This window comes from Megachile rotundata, chromosome 3 (genome assembly GCF_050947335.1).
Source record: "Megachile rotundata isolate GNS110a chromosome 3, iyMegRotu1, whole genome shotgun sequence".
In the NCBI taxonomy this organism is placed as follows: Eukaryota; Metazoa; Arthropoda; class Insecta; order Hymenoptera; family Megachilidae; genus Megachile; species Megachile rotundata.
In genome coordinates, this window is record NC_134985.1 from 13398052 (window position 1) to 13416364 (window position 18313).

At 36.3% G+C, this 18313-nt stretch overlaps 2 protein-coding genes across 9 annotated transcripts; one reads left to right on the top strand and one right to left on the bottom strand.

Moving 5' to 3' along the window:
• Window positions 1–1359: 1359 nt before the first annotated feature.
• Window positions 1360–3784, bottom strand: LOC143264042 (uncharacterized). 5 transcript variants are annotated; one of them, XM_076529290.1, is made up of 4 exons: window positions 2973–3784; window positions 2771–2837; window positions 2139–2208; window positions 1360–1499 (listed from the first exon to the last, which is right to left on the bottom strand). In XM_076529290.1, the coding sequence occupies exons 1-4, from the start codon at window positions 3175–3177 to the stop codon at window positions 1458–1460; spliced, it is 384 nt and encodes a 127-aa protein (XP_076385405.1). In that variant the 5' UTR covers window positions 3178–3784; the 3' UTR covers window positions 1360–1457. The 5 variants fall into 5 exon arrangements, 3 of the variants coding, with proteins under 3 accessions (XP_076385405.1, XP_076385404.1, XP_076385403.1); XM_076529289.1 differs by lacking the exon at window positions 1360–1499 and having other exon boundaries at window positions 2037–2208; window positions 2973–3488; window positions 3645–3784; XR_013037394.1 differs by lacking the exon at window positions 1360–1499 and having other exon boundaries at window positions 2073–2208; window positions 2916–2986; window positions 3645–3784.
• On the top strand, window positions 2148–18307 carry LOC100882553 (uncharacterized). 4 transcript variants are annotated; one of them, XM_076529279.1, is made up of 8 exons: window positions 2148–2255; window positions 7552–7858; window positions 8133–8296; window positions 8734–8911; window positions 9963–10163; window positions 15701–15894; window positions 15969–16064; window positions 16817–18307. In XM_076529279.1, the coding sequence occupies exons 3-8, from the start codon at window positions 8168–8170 to the stop codon at window positions 17222–17224; spliced, it is 1206 nt and encodes a 401-aa protein (XP_076385394.1). In that variant the 5' UTR covers window positions 2148–2255; window positions 7552–7858; window positions 8133–8167; the 3' UTR covers window positions 17225–18307. The 4 variants fall into 4 exon arrangements, with proteins under 4 accessions (XP_076385394.1, XP_012137967.2, XP_076385393.1 ...); XM_012282577.2 differs by having other exon boundaries at window positions 15728–15894; XM_076529278.1 differs by lacking the exons at window positions 2148–2255; window positions 7552–7858 and having other exon boundaries at window positions 8153–8378.
• The last annotated feature ends 6 nt before the right edge of the window (window positions 18308–18313 follow it).

The following is an 18313-nucleotide window of genomic DNA, read 5'->3' on the forward strand; positions in this document are numbered from 1 at the left end:
CGTCCTTAACGTTGCACCGGTTAGAACATCCATCGAAAGTAAATCTGATAGCTAAGCTCTACAGAAAATATTGTAACCACTGGTGTGGGGAGAGATTTCTCTAAATTTTTAATAGGTGATTTTTAAGAATTTTTTGAGAAGTGATTTTGAAGAATTTCTTGAGAGATGATTTTTAAGAATTTTTGTAAAGTTTGTGGATTAGAAGATGAGTAGTTAATCTTTGATGGAACTCTGAAACATCTTGTAACACAGTTTTTTTTATTCATGGATGTACGAGACACCATGAACGGCGTTGAACTGGAAAGAAAAAAGAAGAGCCGGGGAGGAAAAAACGGATAATAAGCCTGTAAGAAATCGCTCAAGGTAAACGTCAACCGGTAGGCATGACCGATTCCCCTTCTTCTTTCACCCTTTTTCTCGCTATGACAACTTCCTTCATCGAGTCTCCTTCTGAAACGCCGAACGACGTGAAAGTGAGGAGGCAGTGGTACTCACGGTTTTAAAAGTAATACTATTTGGTTTAGTGGGGTCAAGGACTTTCAATTTTTAGAGCTTTGTTATTTTGAAAGTAGGATTTTGTTATTTTGGAGTTTAAAAAGATTTTGGGATATTGAGATTGAGATTTTGGAATTCTGCAAGATTGTCAGATTGTGAGATTAAGATTTTGGAAATTGTGAGATGATACGATTTAAATTTTTGAAGTTTAGAAAATTGTGTGACTCAGAGATTCAGATTTTAGAATTGTGAGACTGACATTATGGGATTGGAAGATTGAGGTACTTGAAAATTAGAAAATTGAGAAATAGGAATTTTAGAAGATTAGGATTTTGAAATTTTCAAGTTTTACAAGTTTCTAACTTTGAAATTCTTCCTAACCTTCTAAAAGCACAAGAGAAAGACTTGAAAATCCCATAAGCAGCCCAACAAAATTTGCCATTAACATTCCCTCAAACATTTCTCACAATTAAAAAATAATTGCACTATGTAAAACTACCTAAACCTAACCAAGCTAAAACCTAACCTAACCTCCAATAATTGGCAATTATTGTCACAGTAAAAATGTCTAGAACGCAAAAGAACGAATTAATAATTTCCTGAGTCACGACAGTTGAATTACCTAATGTACATTTTAATTGCACGATGAGAGTCACTGATGATATCGCAAACGATTTATTCACGCAAAAGCAGAACGTTTTGTCTGGTCGTGCAGACGATGATCACCTGCAGCCGGGATTCGTTCGGTTTGAAACCCGCTGACACCTGGTGCCTCTCGACTTTGGTGAACACTTTGGTGGGGTCTCCAGAGGCTCGTCGAGACGCGCCAAACCGGAGGCTTCAGTTGTCACCGCGACACCACCGGAGAAACATTACGTTCTTTTCTTCTTTTTAACTCTTTTATCGTTGTTTATTTTACGCTCGATTTCGTTTGTGGCTTCAAGAATACGCTCCTCTTTGCTTCACCGATTTTTCGACCCAACGTTCTTCCGCCTCATTTTTACCTGTAATTTTTTGTTCGAATTTGTTTATTTTTTGGCGAGCAATTCAAGTCGATAATTTAAGATGAATGATCGAATGTTTTAGTTCAGTTTTGTTAGTTTTTTCAGCAGTGTGATTTGAACAGTTCTTTTTTTAATTCATCAAACACACTTGCTCTTTTATTTATTTATTAGTTGTTGTTACTATTATTACTATTGTTCATAGTATAAGAAAATAAAAGTTCAAAGCTGTTGTACTAGTGATCAAAATTTTAAAAACAAATCATTTAAAAAAATACTTGTTTTCATTTTTAAAAAGATTATGTTGTAATATTGGCAATTGAATTCATGTACAGTCCTAAATTGTACGTTACAATTTCGCAAAAGAATTGTATAATGTACCAAAGAATTCTGTGCAATCATAAATTGATATGTAAATAAATAATTCTATATGAGTAGATTGAAACAACGTACGAATTGAATTGCCAATATAATTCGACGAGCAGAGTGTTTAAGTGCCGTAAATTCCAGAGAAGAAAGGTGTGCGTCGTCGCTATTTTATCAACGATGATGCTCGAAGAATTCAAGAATCGTGTGCAATTGATCAGTGTTTCCGTAAATTATGTAACCTCGCACGTTCAGTGAATTTTTATTGTATTTTACCCGAAGCAGTGTCGGCTGGTTGTTCGAGCAGCATAATAAATCTTGGGAATCCGTGGTCCTTGAGGAAAATCTGCGGAAGAAGATTACGTTCTTACTGGACAGATTAAACGATCTCAGGTAGGTTTTAGTTCGAAACTTCTCTTAATTCACTTTCGTTGGGTTGCAATTACTGGTGATATAATACGTGACACAGAGAATTACTGCCGTTTGCGTGAGAAGCGCATAAAATGCAACAGAGACTTCTCTTCGGCGACGATAGAACGCAATGTCAGTTTACAAGTTCACGAACTTATAAATTTTTAAGTTTTAAAATTCCTAAATTCGTAAATTTTTAAGTTTCTAAATTTTCGCTACAATTATTCACTGATTAAGTAATTCGTAATAATAATTCATAGTATTCATAACAGTACAAATAATAATTGTAATAGTATAAATATTTATTTTCGAACGCAAGCATTACATGTTAATTAAACATTGTTCAATGATGCAAATGAGTTAAAAGTACGCAAAGTTTATCATAGAGAAGTAAACGAACACCGAACAAGCAGCTGTACACTTGTTCCAAACGAGAAAATATTTGTCCCGTTTGATAACACCGCGGCAATAAAGGTATGAAAAAGACCATTACGTACCGACGTATCTTCGTGTACACTCGTAAATTCTCCACGAGAAAATGGTCTTCCTTTGAATACCTAATTTCTGCAAAAATTAAATCTAAATTCATCTGCGATTGTCAATTATTCTGTCATCTGTCAATCTGAGCATAATTATCATTACCACTATTCAATTTATCTTCATAATTCGTGTAAGGAAGGTTGGGAAGATTTCAGTTACCTGAGCGTCGAGATCTGAAATCATTAACCGTTTCCGTAAAATCGATGAACACGGACGTTGCGCAAACACGATCTTCGAAAAAGTGAAAAGAAAGAGTTACGAAAGCGTCGTTTAAAAGTCCCTTGAATTCGAGAGTCAAATGTCCGGATTCTCCGTAGACGGCATTCAAAAGTCCTCGCTCTGTATTGACTCTTTTAATGGCCATTTCGAATGAAAGACGTGATATAATAACGTCATGAGCAGCTTGATATCGTTGTTCGAGCTCTCGATAAGGGGCTTACATTCGTTCATGAACCCTGAGAACGGTTTGTAACTGGAGAATTTAATTAGAACAACTCGCGGGTCACACGTGCTGTACGTTTCTCGTCCGCGATAAATTGTTGCCTGGAACGCGGCGAATTATTTGCGAACGTTCAAATTTCTTTTTCTATAATGCTGACCGTCGAATTTTTACAACGTTTCGAAAGATAATACCGGGTTTCTGATTTCCATTCTTTGTAGCCCGTTTAGGAGGATCTAAGAAAAATAATTTTGTCAAAGTAACTTTAATTTCATCTTATACTTCATCAACTGTCAAATTTAAATTCTGTCAAAGTGTAGAATTAATAACTTTCCAATTATTGTCTATCAATTTGCTCTTGACATTACATGTACATACTCCTTTATGCATACCTCTTTACAGACTTCCTCATAAATATCAAGAATTCGTTCGAAAGATCGGCGACACACAGTATTTACGATTAAAACCATACCGGTTTCTTCAGCTTTTCTATCTTCTTTCTACTTATATCTCCGAACTTGTATCTCACCCTATGTTTCCCTAAAGACACTAATATAGTTCAAGAAATTATCTATAGATGGCAGGGTTGTAACTGTCAATAACCGGAAACGAAGAAAAGCGCGGAAAACACTGCACTATACAGGATGTAAACAGATGCGAATCGGTAAGCCGGTGCAACAAACTTTAAGTGGTTGTATTAGACATTTATTTAATTCTAAAGTAGGTTTATAGTTATTCGGTACTATCTTTTAGGAAAATTCCTCGGATATAAAAGATTTTTCTGCAGAGTCACCAACGCACCTGAAGAAATATGCAAATGATTCCAGTGTCGTAAAACAAAAGCATAATTGTGGATAAGTGCAGAATTAATGATATATAAATTTTCCTCGGTCGCATATTATAATTTGCAAAGAACTCTTTTTATTCTTCATAATTACGAGAGTTAAGACGTCAGAAATTGCATCACCGAGGTTAAGTGTCGTTTTCGTTTTAACACAACACGAACGATAAAGTAATTTTTATTTCACGATCATATTTTTTGCTGATTTCGTCAAATATGCAAAATTCTTCCCTTTAAAATATTCTGCCACGAACGAATTATACTTCAACATGGGATCATAATAATCGCGCTCTTAAGTGGCTTATACAAAGGATCGTAATAATTAATGTTAGCAACACAGTAAACATATGCGCATGCTGCCAGTATTATTAAAGAGGAAGTGTAAATATATAAAAACTCAGTCTAAAAAGTTTATTTCCAAATAAAAATTAAGAATACAATAAACATTTGCATTTATAAAATTATAGAAAACATCAGTAATATTTGTCTTGTTGCAGTTGTCAAAGTGGTAACTTTTGACTTTATAAACTTCCGGTTTAAGAATTAATACTTTTTTTATTCGAGACACATCTATGGAATCTTTTAACATTGTTAGAATCCTTAGTAAATGAATTTATCCTCAGTAAGTCCGAATAAGTGATGTTATCTTTTGTTGATTCTTATTATGTAATTTTATAAATTTTCGATCTTTCTTGTAGTTGGCAACGCTAAATTTTGGCAGTTACGTTTGCGGTACCGCGTAATGCACAAATAGAACGCAACACGTACATCCTCAGTATCGAATTAATGACTTGAGGTGCCCCAGACATAAAAAGGTTTTGGTACTTATTCATATATTCAACTTAAAGTACAAATCATAAAATAAACTTTCGAAATGTAACATTTGATTTTCAGAATTTTCGTATGGAAATTTTGACATTGAAAAATATGGTGCATGTCTTTGGTAATGAAAAATTTGAGTGATGCCCCCTTCTCTCGATGCTCGAAGAACGTACTTATCTCGTCTAATGATTATTCCAGCTTTGTTCGTCCTATTTCCTACAATTGCAAGTGCGAATGCTGAAGCCACGTCATTATTTAGAAAAACATATGAGGCAAGCTATACGATTACATGATTTGCTATAAAAAAGAGCCATGATGTTAGGTTGAAGTGAAGCAGACGTACGGCTAGAAATAGACAATAGTGACTTCACTCAAATAGTAGAATCATTACGAATTCTTTTGTTTTAAGGTTAACTCATCCGTGCAAGTTTCCATACGCAATTTAAACAGAAGTGTTGGAGGTGGTGTCCCCCTTTTCTCTTTCAGGAGAGGTATAAAATCTTCCAGAATGAAGTGATTATACATTTTATGTTACATTTTTGGGTGTGAGTGAGCTGTCAGTGTCAAATGAGTTAGTTACTTTGTGACTTCGTCTTTATTACTATTTTATCAGATATCCATATTTTCGAGTGTTTATCAAATTTCTGAGTCGTGAAATTTCCGATAGGTCAAATAAAACCTAAATTCCCTAGACTCGAAATTTCTTAATCCTCGCATTCCTAATATATCTACATTTTTATTTGTACGTATCTCGTTCTCGCTCCCGCCCAAATATGGTATTTGAATCTTCCCTACCCCACAGAAGTAAAGGTACGTGAAAAAGAAACGAAATTGCGTTAATATGATACTTATGAATTCACGATGAAAGATGAAACAGGAGTATGTCCACAATTTCTAGGTATCCGTGAATGTTGTAAAGAGTTCAGTAAACTCGCCGGTCATGGTGACGTGACTGTGAGCAGCGCATAAAGGGAGTTAATGGAGAAATGACTTATTTCCAGCCGTAACCCGAACACTGGCCCGGCCATAGGTAGGTCACATCATTGTACAGAGCCCTCGACGCGCCACGGTTTCATTGCGTTGCGTACCATGTTGCGTAACTACGCTCGGTATTAACTTAGTATCTCGTGACTGTGAAAGTAAAGTCCCGCTCACAATCGAATGCCAGAGAGAAAAATCGCCTGATGCAATCTGTCATTGTAAGCATCGACGATTGATCGAGGTACTTAATCATAATCAATAATATTACCATTGTGGTACTACTTCAGTCTTTCAGTTACTATAACATTAATTTTTTTTTATGGCTCTGTTGTTGTCACGTGTTTGCGATTTACATTGTATCATATGTATTACGACACCTATTATTATCTTACTATTTTATTCATGCGAACAGGCTCTTGTTTTACCTGATACTAATGAATAATTTTTCAGGGTACGAAGCTCTTAATTTTGGAATGTAAGAAGCGCGAAATTCAAGGCACAGATTCCCGAAAATATAATCGAAAAGTTAATAATATTAATTAATGATAATACGAATCTTAAAAATAAGATTTACGATGTAGACAAGTCGTTTATAATTAATGTTAATTAACACTTTAATACTATTTGTTCCGCCTTGCGTTAGAGATTGAAATCTGTGGCCTTAAAAATGGAAGGAAATGCATGTGGCATTGAGTGAAACTTATAAAGAATTGTTATCTGTACATCCTGCTGATACAAACCCACCGGATAAATTAACATTCTGTAACGCGATCGTAAGTTTCGTAACTACTATTTTTTACGTATTTAAAGAAGATCGTAACATTGTTTTCTATTGCATAGGATTTCACAAAGGTACACCTAATTCTTCGCATAACTTCCTGCATACGCGATACGTTCATTTTAATCTCGGCTCTGAAATGTTACGAAACATCTCGGCTCCAGATTTTGTTCCCGAAGCTACTCACTTAGATTTGTATTACGTGCGATCCATGGAATGGATATTTAATTGATCGATTCCTTGTCTCACGAGATCAGCAAATCGAATCAACCACGACAGGCGTTGCTCGTAGCAAGTACTGCGGTTCCCGTGGGAAAACACCAACTTTTTTCTTAAAGGGTCTATGCAGCTCCTGAGAAAACATTTTCTGTTCAACGAGGTGTGACGTTCCCTCGCCTTGTAATTTCGAGCGAATCATAATTTTACGAGGGTTGCGGTCATCATGTACACTGATGATAACGAAATTTTTTTTAGTCAGATTTCTTAGGCATTCTTAGGGAAAATATAGCAATTAAGGAGAATGGAGACTTCTCACTCGTTAAGTGTGATGATTTAGGGATCTGAGAAAGTGAAAGTAAAAAATTTCAGATGTACATTTGCGTTAAAAAAGTCTATGTTGCATTTGAGTGTACAACGTAACTCTGTTCAGTTCACTGAACATATTACCAATAGTGTATTACAGCATGTTATATAATCACATATTATCTTACCACGTATTATATCGCCACGTCTTTAACCGAGTCTCAGACCTTTAAGAAATTCTACTGTTAATAATTTATTGATGCAGTAACGCTTCGTTCGAGTAATTGATACAAATCGTTTCGATTGGAAAATGGCAGAGATATTCCCACGTTGACGATTTTCCTGCATTTTTCAGATCTTTACGGGGTGACGGATAGCGTGCGCACGTGACCGCTCACGTGAATGCCGATTACCTATATATATTATCCTTGCCCTGGATCATTGGGGAATTCGACGCGTGACTTACGACACGTAGAGGCAGATTAAGAGAAATTCCCCTTTTAAAGTGCGAATCAGCTACCGTGAGTCATACACACAACCACGACAAGGTGCAGGTGTGCTTCCGGGAAGTTGAAGATCTGTGGTCGAAGATCAGAGGGTCGTGTAGTTTCTCCGTTCATCGTGAAAGTGAAACCTTGATATGAGTTGACATGTAAATTCAGGTGCGGAATGTAAACGATGCTATAAGAGTTCACAAAAATTATAATTCCTTTGCGGTTTAATTTTTATAAGGACCATTATCTCGTTTAAACATTATTTCAAAGATTTAACTGATTTTCATGATTGTAACTTTCTACAAAGATAGAAATTGTCTAAGACTGTAAATAGTCCGAATGGTCTGAGGGTTAATTAATCATAAAAGAAACATGAGATTAAAGACGTCCTTGAGGAGAACGCGGAAAGATTCTTTTCATGATTTTCATCGTGACTTCGCAGTCGCCGGAAGTGGAAAAAAGAAGAAAAAGAGCAGGATGCCTGGCGAGATGCGCGCGCAGCCCTTGAACTCTACAACGTACAATGGTAACAGCATGATGCAGCCCGACGATGAGATTCAGTATGCGCCAAGGAGCCGTCCTGTTAGCTTTTATGACAATTTCAAGGTTAGGGTTCATTTCGTACCACGTGTCATTGTTTACGTTCGTATATTGTCATCGAATTCGTGTTACGGGTGACCCGTGTAAGGTACAGACGATCAATTAAAGAACTTTTCAGTCAGAATCGAGTGTGTTAACATTCTAGTTAACACATTTTATACTAATTTCATTTTAAAAGCTTTTGTAAATATTTTTTTATTTTATAATATTGCAGATGTGTATGATATTATAATATTACAATATAATATTATAATATGACATAATATAATATTATAATATGATGTAAGATAATATTATAATAGTAGACATAATATGTTTAATATTTTAAACGATTATGCATTGATAAGTTAGAGTAGCTTCCTCAGCATCTCTAACTCTTTAGAAATTATAACTCAGTTTTGCAATCAACTTGGAGCTATCTAAAGTGGTATCTGTTTCTTTAGGACGTGCCAATGGTGACACCTTGCGTGACTTCCGCCTTAAGCGCCGACAATTTAAATCAGGTCCGCGATAATCCGTCGATGACTGCGGCCAACAACAACAACAACAACAACAACAATAGAGTGAGCAACGCAGTCAGTGTTGGCAACGTGTCGAAGATCCAGGGCACCAGGGTCTCTGGTCAGTGCGATCAACGGTTCAGTCAATAATCTAGTTTGTTCAAGATAATTTCGGATGCACCTGCTGCAGACTATTTTAATTGATGTAACTATCGATAACGAAGAGAGTCGGTACAGACACCGTTACGACATTCTGCTTTCTTTTTTCTTCACTTTAGTTAATTAAAGTGGCCGACATTATTGTTGGCGCGAGACGAAATTGGATGTACCAATGCACTATCCTAGGAAAGTTCGGCCGAAAATAGAACGGTCTCGGGTGAAATTCGGTCGTCAGTTTGCTAGGACTGGTATTCGTGCAAACTTTCTCGAATTTCATTTTATTCGTGCACTAACCAACTGTTGTAAATATCGCGGGAAAACAAAGCCATGCTGAAAATTTCGCGCGCTTTCTAATTATGTACCGAGGATCTACCGAGGTATATTACTTCAGCCGATCATGTAGGATGAACGAAAAAAGATGATGATTCATTTTACGGAGTTTCAAAACCACGTTTACTTAATGTCGTAATTTCTGCGGTAAAAATATAGTATGGTACATTATCGCGTCGATTACTGGAGCTGTTACTATTATTTTATGTATCTCTGCTTGGCCATTGTTACTTGAATATATTAAATGTACTATCTGGGTCACTGGTGACCCTCAAGGCAGTCGGTATGCTAATTATTCCGAGTCATTATCATATTTTGTAATACCTGATCGAAAGTGGAAGCGGGTTATTATTGTTAACTCGGGTATGCTCGTTAAAGGGATGAATTAAAACCCGATTTGGGTTAAGCCCTATTAAATGCAAATGATAATAATTGTTTATCAAAGAAAGAAAATTAAACAATAATTTCATACCACTGTGCATGACAATACATTAAAAAATTATTGAAGCGCTTTCCTTTTCATAAATAATTACCAAGAATAAGTTAACTAATTATTCCAGTTTTTCTAGTTGTGTTAATTGCTCTAATATCTCTTTCGTCGTAAATCTTATTCTGAGTTTTCTAAATTACTTTCATTTATGATCATTACCCCATTATCTAATGACCGCAATTTATCATGATAGGCGCGGTTTCGACGGGGAACATCGGGAAAATCTATCGATCAGACAAGGAGAAGGAACTCGGTCGAGCTCCATCGATGGCCAACTGTTTGTCAACTACGGTTCCCGTTAATCTGGCAGCCTCTCAAATCGCCGGCCGACACACACCCACAAGGAATTCCCTCAGGCACAGCAGGATGATTGTGCTGCACAGGAGTGGCCATCGTAAGTGCACTTTCCTTGTTTTATGCATAAATTACTTGTTAATTTTCCTCGGTACCTTAAACACCTCTAAAAATGTAATCCCTTATACCAGTGATGATCGACTGAGCTCACAAGAAGTTGGTACATGGATGAGAAAATGAAGAGACACTTGCAAGAATTTTGTTATCTGGTTGCTTGAAGTGGAAGATGTTCCAGTCACCATAGGTTCCTTAGGGTTTTCCCACATTTCCCTTGGTCTTAGATTTTCAGTAAGGTTTAGGTTTATTTAGGTTTTCAGTAAGTCTTAGGTTATAGCCTTCTTAGGTTACCTAGATTTTATACTCCTAGGTCCTATTTGAATTCTAGGCTTCAGCTAGATTTCAGGATTTCTTTTTATGTCCCAAATTACACATAGGTCCTAGTCTTTATTTAGGTTTCCAGTAAGTCTTAGGTTATAGCCTTCTTAGGTTACCTAGATTTTATACTCCTAGGTCCTATTTGAATTCTAGGCTTCAGCTAGGTTTCAGGATTTCTTATGTCCCAAATTACACATAGGTCCTAGTCTTTATTTAGGTTTCCAGTAAGTCTTAGGTTATAGCCTTCTTAGGTTACCTAGATTTTATACTCTTAGGTCCTATTTGGATTTTAGACTTCAACTAGGTTTCAGGATCTATCTCTATGTCCCAAATTATACTTAGGTACTAGTCTTTATTTAGACTCCAGGTTCTTAGGATCTTTCTAGGTCGCTCTTCTCTCAGATCTTAAGCTAGGTCCCAGATTTTCCTTAGCTCCTAAGCTCTCCCTAATATCTCTAACAACTCTCAAGTTCTCTTTATGCACCCGTGACTTCTTTAATGGATACTCGTGTTAGCCATCACTGTTTACTGTGGACGGTTTTACGTTAACAAAGCGCCACGATCAACGGAATCAGAGGAACGGAACGAGGACGTCATCGAATATCACCGAACGGCCTTTCACGGTGCAACGAGCGTTCGTTCCATGGCAGCATACAATGTTTCTGCAACCGATTAATAATTTATGTCGTGTTCGATGCGTTTCTCCTGCATTATCTCCTTTATGAAAGTCAACCTTATATTACAAATTCGTAAGGTCTTTCGAAATCGAAATTTCCCGAGGTTTAATTGCTCGTTTCTCCTATCTTATCTGGCGATAATTTAGAGACCCTTCTTTCGGTCGAAGTTTAGGTTTTCAGAAATAGTTTCTTGTTGAATCATTTGCAACCAAATCTGCCTGGAAGTATCATTTTCTTTGAAGGACAAATTGAAGGAAGGTAGGTTCAACCGGATAATTAAAGTTAGGAATGCAACCAGCCCAGAACAGGTCAACTTTTCTTCCGTCCTTTTTCTTTCTTTTTTTCAATACTCCTGGTTATTTATCTGGCAACAGCTTAACACCTTAACTACCTTGTCATCTGTACTTAGACGATACATCCAGAACAGGAGATTCAACGTTCAGGTGTTGCTCTTTTTGTTAACTCGTCTTCTCTTGGGGTCATTGATCACTGATAAATAGAAGAGTATGAAATAATATAACTTGAGAAGCAATAGAATAATATAACTTCTACATCTACAAATATAGAAATTTATAGATTAAAACATGTATGAATTGACTCCTAAAAATGTGCAAATTCGGTAAACTAATTACCAAAAAATTTTGAATAAACTCACACAAGGCAGGTGACCCAAATTGAACGTTTTTTGGTTCGTTGACCACCGTGCTGGTTTAAAGTGGTTACACGTGCATCTCTGCACAGCGGAAGCAGCAAGCCGGATATACACCATGTGATCTTTTTAGAACACGTTTTAATCTTGGCGCCGTAGACACGTTTTCATTCATTCCCAATATTTTGTTATAGGAAAAAGATTTCTCTGGTGTTATGACCCTTGCTCAATTTCAATTAGCCAATTCCTGGCTGCAGTTTACGTAACTGGAGTCATATGATATTCGCTTTCAAAAGGAATACGATTGCAGCGTTGTGTCAGTTTCACGTTGAAAAAGAACGCAGGATTGTAAATATTATACCTTTTCTGGCGATTATTGATTACAGTACAAGTAAGGTATTATCGTGTTGCATAAAATGTGATCAGTAAATTGAAGCTATTTGCAAAGTTTGAAGTTTTGCGATCTGCACTTTGCGCATCAGGTGCAAAGGACTCGGGGCTATAAAATCTAACGACGGTACTGGCAGGGAAATTAAGGATTTTTCAAGGATAGAAGCATAATAGGCGATAAAAGTTTTCTACGGTGTAGTTGCACAAGTACCGTATTTCTTCTTACGCAAGTCAAGTACTCCGTCATTACCCATGCATCGAGGTCATCGGATAATGAAAATGTACCACCTAGTATGTTTGTACGTTCAGGTTTTTACGTAGTTAGGCGAGTTTGTAAAAAACATTTTGTTCGATTTGTTGAATATCCAGCGTACCAGATAGCACATATTTATAATACGATTTTATCTGTAATACGGTCATTGGTGTAACTAGAATTTCTATCTAGAACGGAAATTCAATGGTCCTTATCTAGTTACGTCAATGAATTACATCTCTCACAGAAACTAGTATTAACTTAATGTTCTTTTATAGGAGGTGCGTTGGGAATTTCCGTTTTCGAGTCCAGCTATCAACTAATTATAATACCGGTCTTGCATATGCATCTACGTGTTCATTATGAATACATTACTGTCTCAATGCCTCACTTAAAAATCGAGTTAATGCTTCCAAGAAGTGCAGTTGCACCCTGAAATGTTTGGAGACTAGTTGCGAAGTTGGATGAGTTTCAACAAAGCTGGAGTTCTGAGTGCTGCTAGATGAACATTTTAATTTGACCCCTGCACGTTCTACCCTAGCAGTGGCATTCTCTTCTCTTCTATTTGAGCATCACTCATACACGTGCGAGGAAAGTACACAATGGGAATGACACGCATTCAAGACCCGCATTCTTATACCGTGCGAATCATTTCACGTATGAAATAGCGATAACTGGCACGCATTTAGTATGCAGCTCATTTAAAAAAGAATTTCACATATTAAGTGTTAAACGACTTATCGTCTGAGAACGAGACCATCTTAATGACATTCATTTGTCGGAGGTTCTTAACTCATTAATAATCAAGCACTTTACTATACAAATATTTGTTTTTACTATTTATATACTTGAGGTATATAATTATTTAGAGTACAATAACTTGGTTACATTTATAGTTATTTTATAGAGTGTTGTCTTCAAATATTATCTTTAACCTGCATTATATATTAATGGGTTAGTAATCTTCTTACATATGTAGAGGTCTTAACCCATTAATACTCATACTTGCACTTTATGGTACAAATATTTATTTCTACTATTTATTTACTTGAGGTATATAATTATTTAGAGTAGAATAACTTGGTTACATTCATAGTTATTTTATAGAGTGTTGTCTTCAAATATTATCTTTAACCTGTATTATATATTAATGGATTAAGAATCTTCTTGCATATGTAGAGGTCAAAGAAGACAATGTTAAAAGATTTGTATATAGAAAGTCAAAACATGTAATTCATTTCAAAGATTTATTTATTTATATTTTTTAAACAATTGTACATGCCTTTAATAATTTTTGACTTCTTTCATTTGTTATTAATGAGATATGTACATAGTTTATAATTGTACATATAATGTGTCAAATTATATGTATGTATTATATGTGTAATTATGTATATGTGTAATCGTAGTTGAAAACACGTGTTAACGACGAACGTCTGTGTACTCCAATCTGACCAAAAGTGGCAAGTTTATTCTTGCTATTGCGTACGTCCGGTACAGTTAGGATTTGTTCTGTATGCAGACCCCGTGCAAAATAGACCCGGTATCGATTATAGCGCGACGAATCAGAATGCGACGTTGTCCCGTCGTAAACTTGATATTTCTTTTTTGCCACGACGCTCGCACGTTAATATTCCATCAACGTCGGCTAATATCCTGCAAACTGAACGAAAGAATTTCCTTCGAAGGGAAGCATTGTAGATCTAAGTACACAACTAAATTTGTATTCATTATTACAATACAGTCATTACAATTTCAAATTCTATTCAAACCAGCAAAACTCGTTCTAAGTACAATACCTAAGAATTTTCCTAGCTACTTCTTTTTGATCATACTTAGTGCTGGAGATAAAGCAGATTTTCATTTTTGAAATATTTTGTAGGTATCGATGAATGCACCCTGTTATGCGGAGGTCAGTGAACAAGGATTAAGGCGGAGCTCAAGAAGATTACTCTTCTGATTGTTATTCTCTTCAGGACGGAGGAACCTCTGGTTCACGCTCTTAAGCCGCAGGAATTATTTCCCCTTCTTTCGTGACCAGGTTTTCCAGCATTCTTCTAGGAATTCGTTTGAACCAACGCGAGTACCGAATGCGTAAACAACGGAAATGGAAGGCGGAAGAACAGCCTCATCAACGTTTTTCTTCTCACAGCTTCAAATTTTAACATCCTGTCTAGTTTTATTCCGAGTCTCTTTTATATTTCCAAGTCTTTGAATCTTCAAGTCTTCAAATTATTGTGCACCTTCAGTTGTGCACATTCAATATATGTTTTCATATTTTCCTGTTGAACACGATTTACATCCACGTGTCTCAACGGCATAAGCCATAACTATCGTATACCTACTTGAAAAATGGTAATCATAATTTTTTTCTATCACTGCCTCTCACTAATTTCGCAAGGTTCCAATGAACTCGCGGCTGATCCACTTTCAGTATTATCAACGTGAACAGTGGGCGAGCATCAACCTCACCTTTTTTCCTCGTATTCGCGAGGAACTCGCAACCCGTTGCAAATCTTGTGCAAACGATCCTAGTGGGCGAGTTTCCTGACAGTCCTATACGGCAAGGACGACACGTCCGATCGTCCGGTTAAGATACCTTGTAAGGAGGGACAGCGAGGTCGTTTCGTTCGGAAACTCTCCTTTCTTTCGGCCCTACATTCGTTTCTCGGAATCAGTCGTATCGACTGTTGATCGAGCCTTCAGAGCTATGGGAAAATGTGTGTCGCAAGAACACATAGATAGCATCACTCGCGACGGACAAAAAGAAGCGTGGCTGCTTCGGAGAAAATCTGAACTTATTTCGTTTTGTAGTAGTACCGTTTACGATTGTTCTCTTCATGTAAAAACTGAAACTGACTACAGATCCTGACTTGAGGGACAGAATAATATATTTGATCATAAAGAATGCTAGAATAGTTTCAACAAATATGAAATATGAAAATGTTAGCAATATTGTTGAAGGTTATTTTAAATATTTATAATTTTAAAATAATATTATCTTAGTCTATATTCATTTTGATTATGTGAAATATTTATAATCTTAAAATAACATTATCTTAGTCTATGTTCATGTGATATACAAACACTTCACTGAGACAGCCTGTACTTCTTTCACTTAATATATTTTCTAGACAAAATCAGTAAAGCGTCATTCTTATTAAAAATGTTAAGAATATGATCTGTAATGTAGAATGATTATAAATTAATGAACTTTGTTTCTATGTAAACAGATGTGATAGCAAGTATATGGTTTTCAGGACCACAAAAGTTCCTCCCTCCATTAGTCTACCACTGGCGGCTGGGAAGATGTCTAGCAGCTCTGCAAACGATTATTGGTGTCGCGGTGACTTCGCTTTCCTTGTGGTTATTGCTTTGGGCACCTCATCTGCCCGTTGCGGATAACCCCTACTGGAGTGGTATGCCGGTGGGTATCGTGAATCATTTTCCTGGAAAAGCGTACAGCAAATAGCTCATTTATCTTCCTTCTTTCGTTTACAGTTATTACTATCGGGGAGCTTCGGAGTTTGCTTGCTCTGTTGTTTCAAGAAGGAATACCCTGGGATGAGTCCTGGATTCTGTCTCACGTCGACGAAGGTGATTATCATTGTGTTAAGAAATTATAAATATAATAACATGATATATATATATCAGATATAAGATATTATATTAGATATGAGATGTTGTATATGTATCAAGGAATGTATCAAGGAACATTGTACAAATAGGGAGGAAGGGATTACCTCTCCAATGACAAACAGTAGGTCTTAGATTTAATATTAATGCTTAGACCTACTAATAGTAGGTTTAAGATTTAATATTAATGCTTAGACCTATTAATAGTAGGTCTAAGATTTAATATTAATGCTTAGGCCTATTAATAGTAGGTCTAAGATTTAGTATTAATGCTTAGACCTATTAATAGTAGGTCTAAGATTTAATATTAATGCTTAGACCTATTAATAGTAGGTTTAAGATTTAATATTAATGCTTAGACCTATTAATAGTAAGTCTAAGATTTAATATTAATGCTTAAACCTATTAGTAGTAGGTCTAACAATTAGTATTAATGCCTAGACCTACTAATAGTAGATCTAAGATTTAATAAGCTTGTTATATGGCTCTGGACCTTGCTACAAAAGCTACCATAGGTCATTATAATGTAATTCCTATGTACATTCAGTCTAACACATACTCCACTATAATATAATTATGAAAGGTTCAGTAGATTTAGCTTAGTTCAGACAGAACTATAAATGTGAAACTACTGTGCATATTTTAGTTTCACTCTTGAAATCCTACCATCACACAAGCTGCCTTATACTAACGCTTTGTTCCTTTCTCCGCAGGTAATAAGCGTGTCCCTGGCAATTTTGGCAACGGTGACCTGCTCCATTGCGTGCGTATTCTCAGCGATACACCTGGTGCGCCTGATGGGCTTGGAATGCAACCCAGCGCGCGTTCTGCACGCTGCCTGCGTGTGCAGACCACGTGAGGACACTTCGAATTCAACGGAAGCAGCGGTCAGGTACATGGATCTGAACTGTCCCGAAGTCGAAAGCATTCTTACGATCCTCCTGATCTTCTCGTCCACTTGCAATGCTCTGGGAGCCGTGGTAGCCGGTTGGTATACCTACCTGCACTGGAGCACCAGACACAAAAGGCCTAAATACATGCAAGTCAGAACCAGTCCTACCAGCGGAAACAGTTTCTTGAGCAGCAGACCGATCTACAATCCGAATCTGAACGAACGATGACAGTTTTTATCTGATATGGACGAGGATGTCTCGTACCTTCGCTATTCTTCTTTGACGATGGATGACGGAGTGTTTTAAGTTCACGAGTCTTACAGCGAACCAAACTTTCAATTTGATGGTTGTGTTTTCTACGAGTTATTATTTACGATTAACCCTGTAGTCTTAGATTTTCATGCGGACGCTTTAGGCGAAAAGTTTGTATTTGAACTTCATTTGTCAAACGTTCGAAATTCTTTGGTAAATTTGAGGAGAAGGGTTAAACAATTATTGCATGGATCTAACACTTAAAATCTAACAGAGAACTAATGAGTTATAATTTAGCTACCGGAGGCAAAAGCCTGAAGCGTGCATAAACTAGTCTCTCGGTTGTATGAGTAGATCAGTGGATGGTTCTCGAAGGAAAGATCATTGTGATCCTTGAAAAGAAGGACGAGTGATCGTTCTCTTCGATAGAATCATATTTAAAGAATAGACATTAAAGAATGACGCGAAGATCATAATGGATAATAACCGTCACGATGTGTTCTGAATATTTATTGTACTCTAAGCGTTATATTATCATGTAAGTACTTTTTAAATATTTATAAGGAATCTCGAACGTAACCGCATTTAAAGATCGGATAAAACGAAAAAGTAAATCACGTGCGACATTTACATATCATTAATTCGTGTCTAACGAGGAAGAAATAGATTTCTGTTCATAGCGAGAAATATTAATAATGCATGGAACACATTTAAAGGAAACTTATCCATGAAACGAGTGAAATACCATAATGATTGCGATCGAATAACGGGTCACTCTGCGTGCAATTCCACGTGGGTCGTCAGTATTTTAGGTTGTAATTTATAAGTGAAATTAAATGGACGTGTTGTGAGTGTTTGTACGTGTACGTATTTATAATATGAGCAAATGACGATGAGTGAAAGCTCGATAATGTCTTGGACTTTTTACCTCAAAATTATCGTCTAACAAGATACATGTATAATTACGACTAGTAACTTATACCGTAGAAATAGATGCGAGGACCATTTTGTCAAATCTTCATACAAAATAACGAATAAATTTTAATATTAAAACGTGAAGGATGA